This window comes from Marmota monax, unplaced genomic scaffold (genome assembly GCF_021218885.2).
Source record: "Marmota monax isolate L192 unplaced genomic scaffold, Marmota_monax_Labrador192_F-V1.1 WCK01_AAM20220418_F8-fsc00083, whole genome shotgun sequence".
Lineage (NCBI taxonomy): Eukaryota > Metazoa > Chordata > Mammalia > Rodentia > Sciuridae > Marmota > Marmota monax.
Genome location: NW_026692848.1, coordinates 4,890,544 through 4,905,394, shown reverse-complemented (window position 1 = coordinate 4,905,394; position 14,851 = coordinate 4,890,544). Strand labels below are relative to the sequence as shown.

At 34.1% G+C, this 14,851-nt stretch overlaps 1 protein-coding gene across 8 annotated transcripts in view; it reads left to right on the top strand.

Moving 5' to 3' along the window:
* The window catches only part of Qki (QKI, KH domain containing RNA binding), a 134,434-nt gene extending 121,940 nt beyond the window's left edge, over positions 1–12,494 (top strand). Inside the window, exons 5-8 of one of the 8 annotated variants that reach the window (XR_009227230.1) lie at positions 1,052–1,139; positions 2,466–2,765; positions 3,441–5,569; positions 9,426–12,494. Coding sequence is in view for 7 of the 8 variants with exons in the window: in XM_058580946.1 (XP_058436929.1) it covers positions 1,052–1,139; positions 2,466–2,782; positions 4,716–4,799 (489 nt within the window). In the remaining variant the exon portion in view is untranslated. Of the gene's footprint in view, positions 1–1,051; positions 1,140–2,465; positions 2,783–3,440; positions 8,886–9,425 lie in introns of those variants that run through there. The other 7 variants (XM_046449288.2, XM_058580944.1, XM_046449287.2 and 4 more) reach the window with 7 other exon arrangements.
* Positions 12,495–14,851: the final 2,357 nt, after the last annotated feature.

Here is a 14,851-nt window from a genome sequence, read left to right as displayed (position 1 = left end):
AGAAACTGAAAGGGTTTGAGACATGAGATTGTTGAGAAACATTGACAGTTGTGTTTGGGGCTATTTTTCTGACCCCTGAGTATAATTTGGGTACATAACTGTCACCATTAATAGATTATTCAAACTTGGGCCTCTTCTTTCTCACACTGGAAAAAGAAAAAAGATGATGAAAATATCAAGGCCACTCCTAATTTACAAATAAGTACTGTATTAATAATGACTTGAACAAGGTCAACAATAGTTAATGGAAGCTGGGCATGGTGGCGCACAATGCCTGTAATTGCAGTGGCTTGGGGGGCTTAGGCAGGAGGATCACGAGTTCGAAGCCAGCCTCAGTAACAGCAAGGCACTAAGCAACTCAATGAGACCCTATCTCTAAATAAAATACAAAATAGAGCTGGGGAAGTGGCTCAGTGGTCTAGTGCCCCTGAGTTCAATCCCCAGTACCCCCCTACCACCACCACCACCACCCGCAAAAAAAAAAAAAAAAAAAAAAAAGTTAATGGAAGGGTAGAAAGAAGCCAAGGTAAAATAAAGTGGCCAAATGTTTTGATGATCAGAGATGATCTGATTTTATTTCTGTCTTTGTAGCATAGTTGTTATTAGTGCCCTTTTTAGCTTTGGAAATGTTTCCTGGTTGGGAAAGTAAGTCCTGTGGCAACCCTAAAGATAGTGTTTTCTTTAGCAGTGCTGGGGATCTGTATTTCTTTTAATGAACATATCTGAGTTTTGGAATATTCATTGAAGTAATACATTCTAAAGAAAACATACTATATTTGATTTTTGTCTCACATTTTTATTTATTTCCATTTCAAGGCAGCCACTGGCCATTTGAGAATGTCTTATGTAGCCACATGCCATCCCTGAGGAAATAGGCTTTAGAATGTCAGAACCTTAGGATTCCCAGGTCCCAGGTTTTTGTTTGTTTCCTCCTGATTGAAGTAGGTCACTATAGTCACATGGTATCTGATTTAAGGCTTGTGTGTAGATCTAGCTATATTGTTTGTGGAAAGTCTAAATGCTTACTGTTCTTGTGTTCTTCCACACACAGGCAGAAGGAGAAGACAGCCTGAAGAAGATGCAGCTGATGGAGCTTGCAATTCTGAATGGCACCTACAGAGATGCCAACATTAAATCACGTAAGGATGAGACTGAGGCCTAGGGTTGTAGCTGTCTCTGTTGTTTTGTCTACAAACTTCTTTTCACAGCATAACACATGAGCAATTAAACTGAAGAATTGAAGTAATTGTGTCATTGAACAGGGGAGCAACAGTACTTTTTTTTTCATGAATTACTATCCTCTCTTGATTTTATTGTATGCCAGCATATCGAAGCTTTAGGTTTGTAAATACTTCATTTTTCTGATGACATTTTGATATCCAAATTCAAGAAATTTCCTGTTCTGTACAGCTTCAAGGCCTCCAGTTTATTTTGTTGTATTTATGCACAATACAAGACTTTGAAAGCTTTTTTAGAAGTTTAAGTGTTACTGGATGAATGACCCTTCTGTTGAGTTCTTTCCTGTCCCTTTGCTTGCATGTTCCCCCTCCGGTGTTTTTCCCTGTTGAGTTCACACGTGAGTTCACAGAGATCAGTGGGTGGTGATAACTATTTCCAGTCTTCTATTTTTCTTCTTAGAAATCTGTGCATGATTTTAAAAGCTATGAGGATTTCTTTTTTAAATTTAAAATGAAATTTATATTTTGAGATAATCTAATGGTCACACATCATATAAGCATAATATTATTTTTCATTTACTAATGATTTTAAGAAATAAATTTTAAAGTCCTTGCCAACTTTCTAACATCTAGGCGACTCATTGAGTTTAGAAGTGTAATTATTTTACAAGTGGTAATTTGTAATTGACTTTAATTTATGCATGAGAATGTGAGCATATCCTTAATGTCATGAAGTTAGGATCTTTTTATATTGTTTTTTTCCTAAGAAGTTAACTACCAGTGCTTCAGGATATACATATAATCATCTAGTGGTTATTGGTCTGACTTAATACAATGAAAATTATTCTTTCTTTTAATTTGAAACTGAAGTTACACTTACAAAATATACCAAAACTGTTTCTGTGGACTCCAAATTACAAATTTTTTTGTAACATCTTTTAATGCAAATGTTTTCTTGTGCTTCTGCATGCACCTTTAGTTTCAAGAAATCTTAAAAAGCAGATATATCAAATATATAAACTAAATATAACATTTTATTTCATTCATTTTTTTTACAGTGGCTTTTAATTTTTGCACATTTGTTCTTAATCACATTGGGAAAGGGAAAGCTGATTGCGTTTGATTGGTGTGCTTTGGCATTTTGTGTGATCAGTGCATGTACTAATGATTTCCTTTTATTTTTCTTCTTTCCTGCTTTTTTCTTTCTTTTTCCTACTCCTCTCTCATTTTCCCATATTTTATACTGCTGTCCCTGTACTTCTTCCTGAATTTCTTTGCTTACTGTAGCAGCCCTTGCCTTTTCTCTTGCAGCAACAGCCCAGGCTGCTCCAAGGATCATAACTGGGCCTGCGCCTGTCCTCCCACCAGCTGCCCTGCGTACTCCTACGCCAGCTGGCCCTACCATAATGCCTTTGATCAGACAAATACAGACCGCTGTCATGCCAAACGGAACTCCTCACCCAACTGCTGCAATAGTCCCTCCAGGGCCCGAGGCTGGGTTGATCTACACACCCTATGAATACCCTTACACGTTGGCACCAGCTACATCAATCCTTGAGTACCCTATTGAACCCAGTGGTGTTTTAGGTAAGTTCTTCTCCCTGGTGGTCAGTGATATTCTTCATACATTTTGTTGCCCCAGACTTAGAAATGATTTTAACAGTTTTAGAGAAGCGTTTCTGCCCCTTTTAAGGGTTCCCCTGTTAAATAACTGCACCCAGTTTGTTCAGATTCACTTGATAACTCAAATTCATTTGTTTGGGTAAATTTGCAGTGTACATCTTAAACAAAAAATAACTTTCACATCTGACATTACTAGAATTATTCTTGAGTTTTATTTAGGTTTCACCCAATTGTCTTAATGCCTTTATGAGCTCCTCCTTCTGGAGTTAGATTTCTTTTGACTCATGGGTTTCTTTAATGGCTAGTTAACTTCTAAACTTACCCATGAAAGTATTTTGAGATTTTTATGAAATTTATATTATTGGGTGCTAAGTATTTGTGATCACTTTAAATGGGACCATATTATTGGTTGCAATCTTAACTGAACTTTGAATTTTTTGTCTTTTGAAGTCCTAAGATGAAACATGAGACAGCTTTAAGTACAGTTTGGAATAAATGAGTAAAATAATGCAGTTACTGAATTCAGATTCACACTGGAGGCAAAAATTAAGGTCATACTGTAAACGCTTGGTTTTTACATGAACATGAACAAAAAGTGGTGTGCTCGAAAAAGACATTACTGATGCCTTTTTTTTATAGAGTGGATTGAAATGCCAGTCATGCCTGATATTTCAGCCCATTGACTTGCTGGATGAAGGACTAGAACACAGCAGCTGTTCTAGCACGACCAGTCAGTGTGGGACAGCTGTTTCCACGCAGCCCTTTTGTTTCACCAGACAGAATCTGAACACTTTCTTTCCTGAATTGTATATGACTTGGTGCTGCATGCATGCTGTTGACTTTTAGGACTTTGTTCTTTTAAAGTTTATTTTTCCCAAGCATTAATATTGATTTATAAAAATTTGAAAATCTTTAATGAACCCGGATATTAAGATTTAAGCTCGAAAATTCATTGTTCAATTAAAGAAAGCCACAATGCTCTGTATGTTATCTGTGTGTGTGCATGCACTCAGGTGCCTTTTGTTTTATGAACAAATACATTTTATTGTACATGTTTTCTGTCTAAATCATTGTATAAAGTAATTACAGGTCAGAATTATACCACAGAATATTGATGAGAGGCTTGTTTCTGTTGCACATTTCTTGAACATTTTTAAAATAACATGTAACCTATAACCTTATTTAAGTTTTCCTTTCTATTAATACTCTCTCCTGTGGCCCCATGCATGCTCCTTCCCCCTAGAAATCCTCTCTGCTGCACCCACAGCATCTGTTCCTGAGGAGTTAGGATCCTTAATTTTCTGTAGGGCTGAGGCTCTTAGCCACCAGCTACTGTTCCAGGACTTTTGAGTCCAAGATCTCCCTAGTTTTGCCATGTAGTATTACACTTGTATACAATTAGTTTATCCAAGATGAAAAAGGGGGTGATGGACCAGTTTACTGCTTAGAAACAGCAAGAGGCACTGCTGTAAACTTTATTTCTTATTATAAACTAACATGCTTTTGTTTCCATTGGGAAATTTTTCATTGTTAAGACCCACTTATTAGACTGGCAAAATTAAGAGCAAAATACAGAGATACCTATTTGGCATTCATAAGGTGATTAATAATATGCACCAAATTGGGAGGGGGCTATCATAATCAGTGTTATTTATTGCTTTGCTACCTAAGCAGTAAAACATGATATTGACCCCTTGGAGAATAGAGGGGATTATTATAAATTACCAAGTTACAATAAATTTGCACACAGATAACATGCATGCTATATATCAAATCTCACATTAAACGATTTTAAAATAAGCAGTGCCTTTCAAAACAGATGCAGACATGTGTGTTGGTGGTAGTGAGGAGATTGGTATTAGCATCAAATCTTCATTGATGACTAATTTTTAATTCCCTTCCTTTTATCTTTAGGTATGGCTTTCCCAGCGAAAGGCTAAGAATTCAAGATCGGTCTTAACTGAACCCTCATCAAATCTGAATTTAACAAATGCTTAGTCTCAGCAGCCTCCGGGGAAAAAGCTTAGCCTAGCAGTCAGTGGCTTACTTGCACTTTTTGCACATAGATATAAAGTAAAACCATGTTATTAATTTGGTTTAGTCTGTAATATGACAAAGTAACGGTAATTTATAAAGGAGTGTATAGTAGTGTACTGACTGCTAAGTGTACTATACTGTTTGCTTTACTAATCACCTAATTCATTGCAGTTCATACTTATTGACTCAAAGTTTTAAACCACAATCTGTAGGCTTTAAGAATTGCTTTTAAACCTTTTTAAATAATAAACTCTGGAAGTGGTCTTAAGGTTAGCAAATAATTGTCAGTATTAAACATGGCATTATTTAAGTAGTCCTGCTGCAAGAAAGGCACTTCAGTGAATATGTGACTAGTAAAGCTCAAATATGTTTGGATCTAATAGAGTCACGAAATACTGTAACTTGGGGATTGTAAATGAATGGATAAAATAGGTTAAGGCCAACATGTTTGAAATGAATGCAATATTAATAGATGCATATATATGTGACATATAATGGTTAATTTTAAAACTACTGTGCCTTAACGTGTTTCTTAAAACAAACTTTTGTAGTAAATGAACATTTGAAAGAAATCCATTTTGATAAACCTGCTGTTAATGTTTTTTTCCCCTTCTGTATGTTTTCTAACTTTGTCTTGGTAATTGCAATTTAACTAGGTGCGGTGGCTACTAAAGTTCGAAGGCACGATATGCGTGTCCATCCTTACCAAAGGATTGTGACCGCAGACCGAGGTTAGTTTAGTTCTGCAGTTCTTGTTTATAAGAAATGCGTTGGATGTCCATAAAATTTGCAACACCACACCTGATAGAAAAATGTAACTGCTTACCTGTACACTGTTTCTTTTCCTTTTCTAAATTCTTTTATAATAATTGACAAATTTAAGGGTTGGGTTTTTTGTTTTCTTTTTTTTTTTTTTGCTCCCTTTTTATTTTAACTTATTAAATCTTCTATTACTATGATTTATTTCTACTAAAACATAAATTAGTCAATTTGGGGAACTATTAAATTTTTATTTTGCCTTAACTAGTTTTCATTAATAACTTTTGCTAAAATTTACCTTTTAATCATTCTGAAATTTTGGGTTGGTATTGCAAAATGAATTGAATGGATGGTGCTTTAATGAGAGAAGTAAAGGAATATATGCCTCCTGTGTACTTTTGGAGAAAACTGAAGATTTAGTTTCCATTTCTCTTTGTAATAAAACACTTGAGCCACTGTATAAACATGAGGGTATACATGTCAAGTACTTAGCTGAAATCAACAAAGTCAGGACTGTGAAGATAACTTTCATGTAGTTGGATTTTTTTTTTAATAAATTAGAAAATCAGCTCCCTCTTATTCTTACGTTTTCTTGCCAAAATGGATCCTTTGATTTTTGTCATTTGCTGCTAAAAATTATTTGAAGGTAGATGATCTCCTCAAGTTCTGTGGTGTGTGAGATCCAGCTTTTGGATATCCTTTTGGACTGACCTGTGACTGGAAAATAAGTCTTCATTTTTCTCCTTTGAACATTTGTAATTTGTGTCCTATATTTGCCCTTGGACCCTTTTATAAATTATTTATGCTTATGGAGAAGTGATATTTTCGGTTTATTGACATTGAATGGTTTTTGTTTTTTCATCAAAAGATAGGGAAACCCAAGCATGGTTGAAAAGCATCTTCAAAACTCTTCTGTTAGAACACATTTATTACTAATTAAATGGGTTAAAGACTCTTAATATTATTAGGGGAAACTGATGAATTTATACTCCATTTGTACATCCTCTATCAATTTGATCAGACAAATATAGACCGCTATCATACCAAACAGAACTTGTCACCCAACTGCTGCAATAGTACCTCCAGGGCCCGAGGCTGGGTTGATCTACCTAGTGCTTCATGGTTACCTGGAGTACTAATGATAAATACTGGACACAGTTGTTGTCCACATTAGAAATAAAAGATTTTTCCAGTGACCTTGATGACATTTATTTAGCATCACAATAATGAGAGATCCTTGTAAACTTTTAATGAATATAATTTGTAGTGATTTTTCAATGAACTCTGAGTAGTAGACTCCAAGTTCAGTGATTATCTATGAAAATAGTGCTCCTTTTTAAAGAAGTATTTTCATTTAAGATTTTTCTATCCCTGTATGCCCTTCTTTCAGAGACTTGTCTTAATTTTAACACAGTAATTATTGGTTTATTTATTTCTCCAATGCCTTCAGATAGTTGAAAATATTAGAGGAAGATTTTATTAAGTATTTGGAAAACAACAACACATTCCATGCATGGCTCTTTTGTAGTGATATGTATTTTGATTAATTTTGCTACTTTCAAAATGCAATGTCAGCAAACCGAAATGCTGTTTTTTTTTTGTTTTTTTGTTTTTTTTTAAATAGTAACAATATTCATTCATTCTTATTATCACTATGTGCACTCTTTGGGTCTAAGGGAGATGTCTGAAGCCTTCACTTAAATTATTTTATTATACTACTGTTTTCTCTATTTTTGAGGTTTTTTTTTTATTTTTAAAAGTATTTTGAAGAGAACTTATTATAAGCATTTTGGATGAAAGAAAACTCAGCCCTTGGACATATAACCATGTAATTCTATATGATCATTTAGAGTACTATGTGATAGACAAATATCTAGTTCTTTACTAAAAATAAACCCACCTCTACAAATATTTCAAAACTAAATTTAAAGCCTTTAAGACCAAGTGACTTTTTAGTTGTAATGAAATATATAAATGGTTTTGCACAGTTGACATACCTGTGTGTACTGTATGAGACCAGGACTTGGCAGAGGATATATTTTAGGTGTACTGGTATATATAAATGGTAGTTTGCTTTGTTTTTCTCCTCCACAGCCCCCACAATCAGAAATTTTTCTGAATAATGATTTTACAAAAACCATTACTTACATAATTTGGATAAGCTTAAACCATTTTAATCAGAATTTTAAGTAATATCTAAAATGCTTTAAAATTCATATTTTGGAATACCTGTGAAGAAGTAGTGTGACTACATCATATTAAATATTTATTTTCTCCTTTGATTTTTGGAAGAGCAGTTCTAAAAATATTACATAAAATTCTACTTTTTAAGACATTCTGGGAAGATTTGGTCACAATGAGGATACCATATTTTTGTAGTATTTATAAACTATCCTAAATGATAGACTATAGTAGAAACATTTTCCTCATATGAAGGTAAATCAGTCCATCATAGAGATCATTTAAACTCTGTGAACTTTATGCCTGCTGGGTTTCAATTTATGAAGTGGCACAGAATCTTAACTTTGCACTGAGTATCTTTTCATTCACATCTCCTCTGCCTTAGTCACAATGGCAACAGTACAGAAAATTCTATCAAACCTCAGAATATAGTAGAAATAATTAAGCTGTTGAATATGAGTCTTAAAAATCATACTACTGTTAAGTGGACCAAGTTTGGTGAAGCAGAATGTGACAGAGGTTGGTTAAGGAAGGAACAACTCAAGGACATTGGGAATGATAACTTTTCCACTTGAGAACTACTTTATGTTTTACTGTAATTTAAAAAAAAAACAACAAAAACTTTTTTTTGTTCTTTTTGTTATTTTGCAAAAGAAAATAGTATTTACAGGTGGCTTCTTTTAAAATATAAAAATATAAAGCAGGAATGTATATGAAATGTCAGATTTTATTGTATTTGCAGAGTATTAGCTTTGAAATTGAATAAAGAAAGCTGTTTGTAGATTTAAAATGCCTTATTGGTATCAATTAGAAATTTCTTCTATTTTTTTGATGTACTTAGAGCTCTTTGAGGTATAGAATTTTAAATGGCAGGATTTTACAGTGTTTACATGCAAGTGCATTTTATAAGTGTTCTATATGTGTAAAATAGTATTTTCAACTGGAAATTGTTGGCCAGTGCAGAAGGCCTGGCCTTTTTCTAGTTCCCATGATGTTGCCTACACTGCTAGACTACAGTATTGCTTTGTATCATGAGGCCAAGAAACTCCATGTTGTTTGTAAATAGAATAATTGAAAAAGCAATAAACATTTATTGAACAAAAGAAACCTTGTTTGGCCCAGAGTTTATGTTGAACCAAATTGCTCATAGAAATTTAAATTTCTTTAGATTCATTTCTGTTAATCATCAGTTATTAATAATCACATCCATCATTAATAGTTGCTTTAATGCTTGCATCTGAGAGAGTACTAATGCTTAATAGCAGTCAGATACTGATAACTGCACTGACTGTTCAAAATTCTGTATATCAAACCTATTCATCATTGTTTTCCAATTTCTTTCATTGACTGCTACTAACTATTAGTTGTTAGTTGTATTTTATTTCTATTTTTTCTGTTAACCAATTTTTTTTCTTTTGTGGGAGTGGGCTCCTCTTCATTTGTTCAAATCATGATATGAATTGTCATGATTTTTATTGTATTCTGTAGATGGTGTCAATCAGTTTGTCAGAATTAAACATGCTTTTTTTTTTTATTAGTTGTGATTAGTTTTTCATGTTGTCATTAAGCCGTCACTAGCTGAAACTAATCTCTTCTCTATCTTTTCTTTTCTTTTTTTTGTTTTGTTTTTTGTTTCTAACCACCCAGCCGCCACCGGCAACTAACCTATGACCTTCTGACCTCTGAACTCTTCACCCAATGATGACCTGACCATGCCTGCCTGCTGATCAGTTAACTGGTAATCGCCTTTGCTTGCCTGTCGTCAGTGCAGCGAGCTGAGGCACTTGTCCGTTCGTCTTACCATCTAACCAAACAAAAGACAAAGAAATTGTTGTCCTCCAACTCAGCTTTTCCCCCCCCGTTTGGGTGAAAGTGGTTCTAGAACCTGCACTGAATAGTAGTAAAGCAATAAGGCCCAATTCATCCCACAGCACTGATCATCTTTCAATGTCCCACCCCAAGCGAACGGTAAGAAGGCCTCCTTAAGAAGGGAGACAGATGGCCCTTAACTACTCAGTGACAGAGGCAGTTACTGTGAGAGACTTCTAGGAACCTTTTCTTCTCATAGCGAAGTCAAGCTCTCTCTGAATGTACTGTGTGATGATGCATCATGCATGAACCTTTGGTCAGGGAAGTCATTGGTGAAGTGATTCAAAAAGTATTCAAAATTTGATATACTGTTCAGTCACTACAGTGCCCTCAAAGGGCAGAAGTTGCAGCCTTTTTTATATTGCCTGCCAAATTTGAAGTATTAGAAGAGTGTGCCATGAGAGAAAAACTTAACAAGGAGTTTTGAAAAGTAATGCAAAGAACAAAACTGCAACACTATTTTTTAAAAGATGGATATCTGAGTTAAAATTACAGAACCTTTATTTTACACCTCCTTAAAAAATTTTTTGAGAACAAGGTACATGCATTATGTGTCACATTACTGGGCAAACTGTTCAAGTATTTTTTTTAAACCTCCCTGTATAGAAAAAATCATTAAGGATGTAAAAGCCATGCTTGCCTATTTGCTGTATACATGTAATGAAATTGTAGATAAAGTGTAGTGCATTGAAACAAATGAACAAAAAGTAGATACTTTTACTATACAAGGGTGCTGGTGCAGAAAAAATATATATATTTTTGGAAATGTAGCATTTTATACTTTCAAGTGTTATAAAAAAAAGAACAAAGAAACCCTTTATTTCATTAAATGATTTTTTCTGGTGGTTGTCAAGAAACAAAAGACCAAAAGAGCCTTTTTGTCTTTCTTTTTTATTTTTTAAGTATTGGAATAAGTCTAAAGAAAAGAAAGTGCCTTATTTTCCTTCATGGTCATTTAGTCAAGTGTCTTGTAAGATCAGCTCCTCCCTCAAAATAAAAGTAAATGCATGTTACTCAGTCGCCCAGTATGTGAAAGAAGATGAGAGGGGGACAAATGAGTTGAGGGTTTGAATTGTATGATTTGTGCCACGTTACCTTGATGCAAATTTGCCAAATCTGATACTGTGAAAAAAATTTGAATAACTTTTCTAATATCTGACCTAGTAAGTTTTTAAAAACATATCATAATTGAGTATTTTTGGTTGTTACAAACTTCAATGTTAACCTAAAGAATTCTGAAAAATTATGTGAGATCTGAACACCAGTTTACAGGCAAAATTAGAGCTTTATTGTATTTGGAGATGAGAGATGCATTGGATTTTTTTCGTAATGGAGATAATAGTCTACTTAGCAAACTTTTTCACAAAAATGAAATTTTTTTTGTGAGTTTCATTCTGGAAAAAAATAGTGTTTTTAAATGACCCAAATTTAATGAGACTTGTTTATAGCATACAGATAACTGGCATAGTCAAAGTCCATCTTCTGCTGGCTTTAGCAATCTCCCTCCTTCTTCCCACATATGTCCTTTTTGTCACCTTTTTTAACTTCAAAAGAATATGAAAAAGTAGCATCATTGTGCATATGAATACTGAACTACATTTCAGTTTAAGCTTCCAATTTCTCACAAAGTGCAGTTTTATAGTTGAAACAATTTGCATATAAAAGCTACATGTAAACACTTGAGGAAATCATTAACTGCTCAGTACCAGACGTGGCAAATCTCAAGTGACAGTGGACTCCCAGCTCATCAGCTCGTTCCCTCTTCCATACCTTCATGGCTTCATAGTCAAGGTCAGCAGGAAACTCAGTTGGCACCTTCATGGTGACCTCTCCATCAGCTGTCTGTCTCACTTGGAACAGTTTTCAGTTTATTTACTATGCAATAGACAGTTGTTGTTTTATATTCAGCTAGTTTTGGTTTAATGTGCCACTGCTCTTTCTGTTACACATGCCATTGTTTTGATTTATTTACAATATATGCCTTGCCATTTTGATTTTAATTTTGTTTGGTTGGTTGAATAAATTGCGACACTCAAACACTTGAGGTGATAGTTAAAAATTATACCAGTATTTGATCCAGCTTCATCTCAACTATGTTAAACCTGGACATTTTAGATGTTTATCAAAGGTCTTTTATGGGGAAGAAAGTAAACGTATGAAATAATAAAAGTGTGACATGAGTAATGTCGGCTCTGAACAAACTTTTAATAACTTAGTTGACAAAATTTTGGATCAACTTAAAAGAAGCATGACTTTTGAAATCTGAATGCCTTGGTTCTCAGTATTATCATTCTTTTTGAATTTATTTCTTATTAAAGTATGTAGTTTTTAAGACTTTTTTCTGACAGTATTATGTAATTTTTAGTGTGGGTAGATGGGAGTGTCGCTGGTATATTAATGTACAGCTGACATGTATTTTTGTCTATTCTTTATTATCTTAGTAGTTTTCATGCTCTATATGTACCATAACCAACCTATTGCCTATGAGAAACATGTAAGATAATGTATTTACAGCCATTGTTACAAGTTTATAATGTATTTTTCTATCTTGTTTTATATGTATGTTATATAACATTCAAAAAGAATTTTTTTCTTGATTGAGAAAAGGATACAAAATGCAAAATCCACAATTTTGATAACTGAAAATTGCCAATTGTTTTGCAGTACTTTATTATATTGGGTGTCTTGTCTTTCTTGGGCTTTTAGTTAGCTGATGAATGAATACATTAATTAGACACTTTTGGGTTTTAGTTGGGATTTTACATAGCTTGCATTTTAATTCTTTGGTTCTTTGCTGTTTCTATTAACCCATAGCATTATTTTAATAAATGTTATAATACCAACCTACTAACTCTGGACTATGTCTGTTTATTAACCTTTACATGTTTAATTAAAATAAACAAATAAAGACAAAAGAATGTAAAGTCTTGAGTTCCTGGACTAACCCTGAAGACCGTGACCACAGATAACATAGCGTGACTTGTTTTGTGTTGTTTGTCAGCTGACAGTTTCGCACACTACTGTTCAAATGGCTTTGGTTATTCTGGCCTTCTACTTCGGGTGTAGGTGCCAGTGGAGATGAGAACAAAGTAGCATTCGTTCGAGGCATTCTTCTCCTGGTCATGCCACTTGCCTTTCAGCATCTGCATTACTAATTCCACACTTCTTATTTTTTCCTTCTCCAAAATAATCACTGTCTGCTCACAGCATACAGAGTAGAGATTCAGTGTGATGACATGCCCTGAGAATACAGTTTCATTCATTGAACATTCATTTTAATTTCTATGAGTAGGTGATTTTATGGTCACATCATAAAGCAGAGAATTTTTGTATTAAGATGTTTATTTTAACATGGTATTTTTCCTTTGTAAAGCATTGAATTTGTTTAGCCAGCTGTTTCTTTTAGAGGAATTGACATAGGTAAGGCTAGAGGCAAATTGGGTCTGTTTTTCCTAATAGTGCAGAGTAAGTGATGAGTAACCAGGATGATGCAGCCCCACCTCTTCCTCACCCAGCCTTCAGTGAATGATGGAGCTTTTCTCAGGTGTTTTTTCTGACCCACTTCCAAAACACAGCCAAGATTGATGCAAGAAATTTAAGGGGGAGGAACACTGAGATTTGAAAGGTTAGGTGTGATTAATTTCTTGCATGCAAATCAATCAGAGAAGATTTCTTAAATATCCTGCTTTTCGTGGCCTGTGTAAGTGGACCTCTAAATCTTGACTTCTTGAGGTGTGTTTATGTCACAGATTAGTAATAGCCTTTTCTGTGAAACAATTTTCCTGCGTAAGAAAAAAAAAATTCTCAGGATGAATTTTGCATTTGTAAATAGTGGTTTATTTTTGTAAATTATATTTTATTTATTTAAGAGTTCTAAAATTTAGGGCTGAAATGAGTTACATGTCATAGTCATAATTATATCAATGTGCTTCTAGCCAGATTATCAAGATATTCCTTGTTTCGTATATGTTTATGCATATATGAAATTATCAGAATAGTGATAATTTAATCACCAATGAAAAGGTCGTTTGGGTTATGTCATTTCTCTGATGGAAAAAGTAGGCAATGTATCATTGTTAGGTAGGCAGATCTTTAATATGCTACTTATCTGTTGAAGTTCACATTGCCATAACAAGTTTTCATGTATTATTCTGTGAAAATTTGAAGATGCCTGTCAAGCTGCTAATATACCAGTTGTGGTACCATGTCACTTAAAGTGATGAAGAATTTCTATGCAACTTGCTATTCTCTGAAGCCTATGAATGCAGTCTCATCTCATTTTCAGTTAAGGGTACTTTATGTATAATTATGTCATATTGTCACCTTTTATGTTGAAAATGTTGTAAAAGATGGTTTTAAAGGGTGAAAATAATATTGCAAATCCCATTTTTATACAGGTCGCAATAATATTAAACATGAAACTATCAAGTTGCTGGAGTGGTAAAATTCTGGAGTTTATTGCTTGATATTGTTATTTGATAAAATGCTTGATAGTTGAGTTTTCAGTCAAAAAAGTTGGTGAAATTAACATACTTAAACATTCTTTTCCTTTAGGTACAAAATGTCAGGAAGAACATGTTTGCATACAACTCTAGTCAATAGTTTTTGTGTTAGGATACATGTGAGCAGTTACTTAAGCATGTTGTCCATAAAACAAAAGATTTACGCATGATATACAATAATAATATTTGGAAAAGTTGATCAGTGTAAGTTGTCATTTTCTAGTGCAACAAAAGCAGATGATCGATTAAACCAATGGCTGTTTGTTGCCAATTTCTGCCAGTGAAGTCTAACACTTTGATATCCTACATGTGACAGTTGGAGGGGGGCATTCCTTGCTTGTTTGGCAGGGGATGCCTGTCTTCATTAACTTATTTATGGACTCCTATTTTAGAAATATTCATGGCACACATTTTTTCTATGGTGTCTTCACTATAAAATTATGTAAACTGAAGTGCCTTTGTTTTGAAGAGACTTAAAATTATATATATAACTAGTACTCAATGGTGACTCTAACACAGTGCCTCCTCCTGTGTTGTTCCTGCACTTACTGCTGTGGGTGGAGAGGGGGAGGAGGAACGACTTTGGTAAGTAGAAGGTGGTGGTGGGTGGAGCAGAGAGCAATACTTGTTGATTTGACATCACTTGAAATTTTGCTGTCCCTTCTTAGCAAAAGATATTACATTGTGGAACGATCTCGGTTC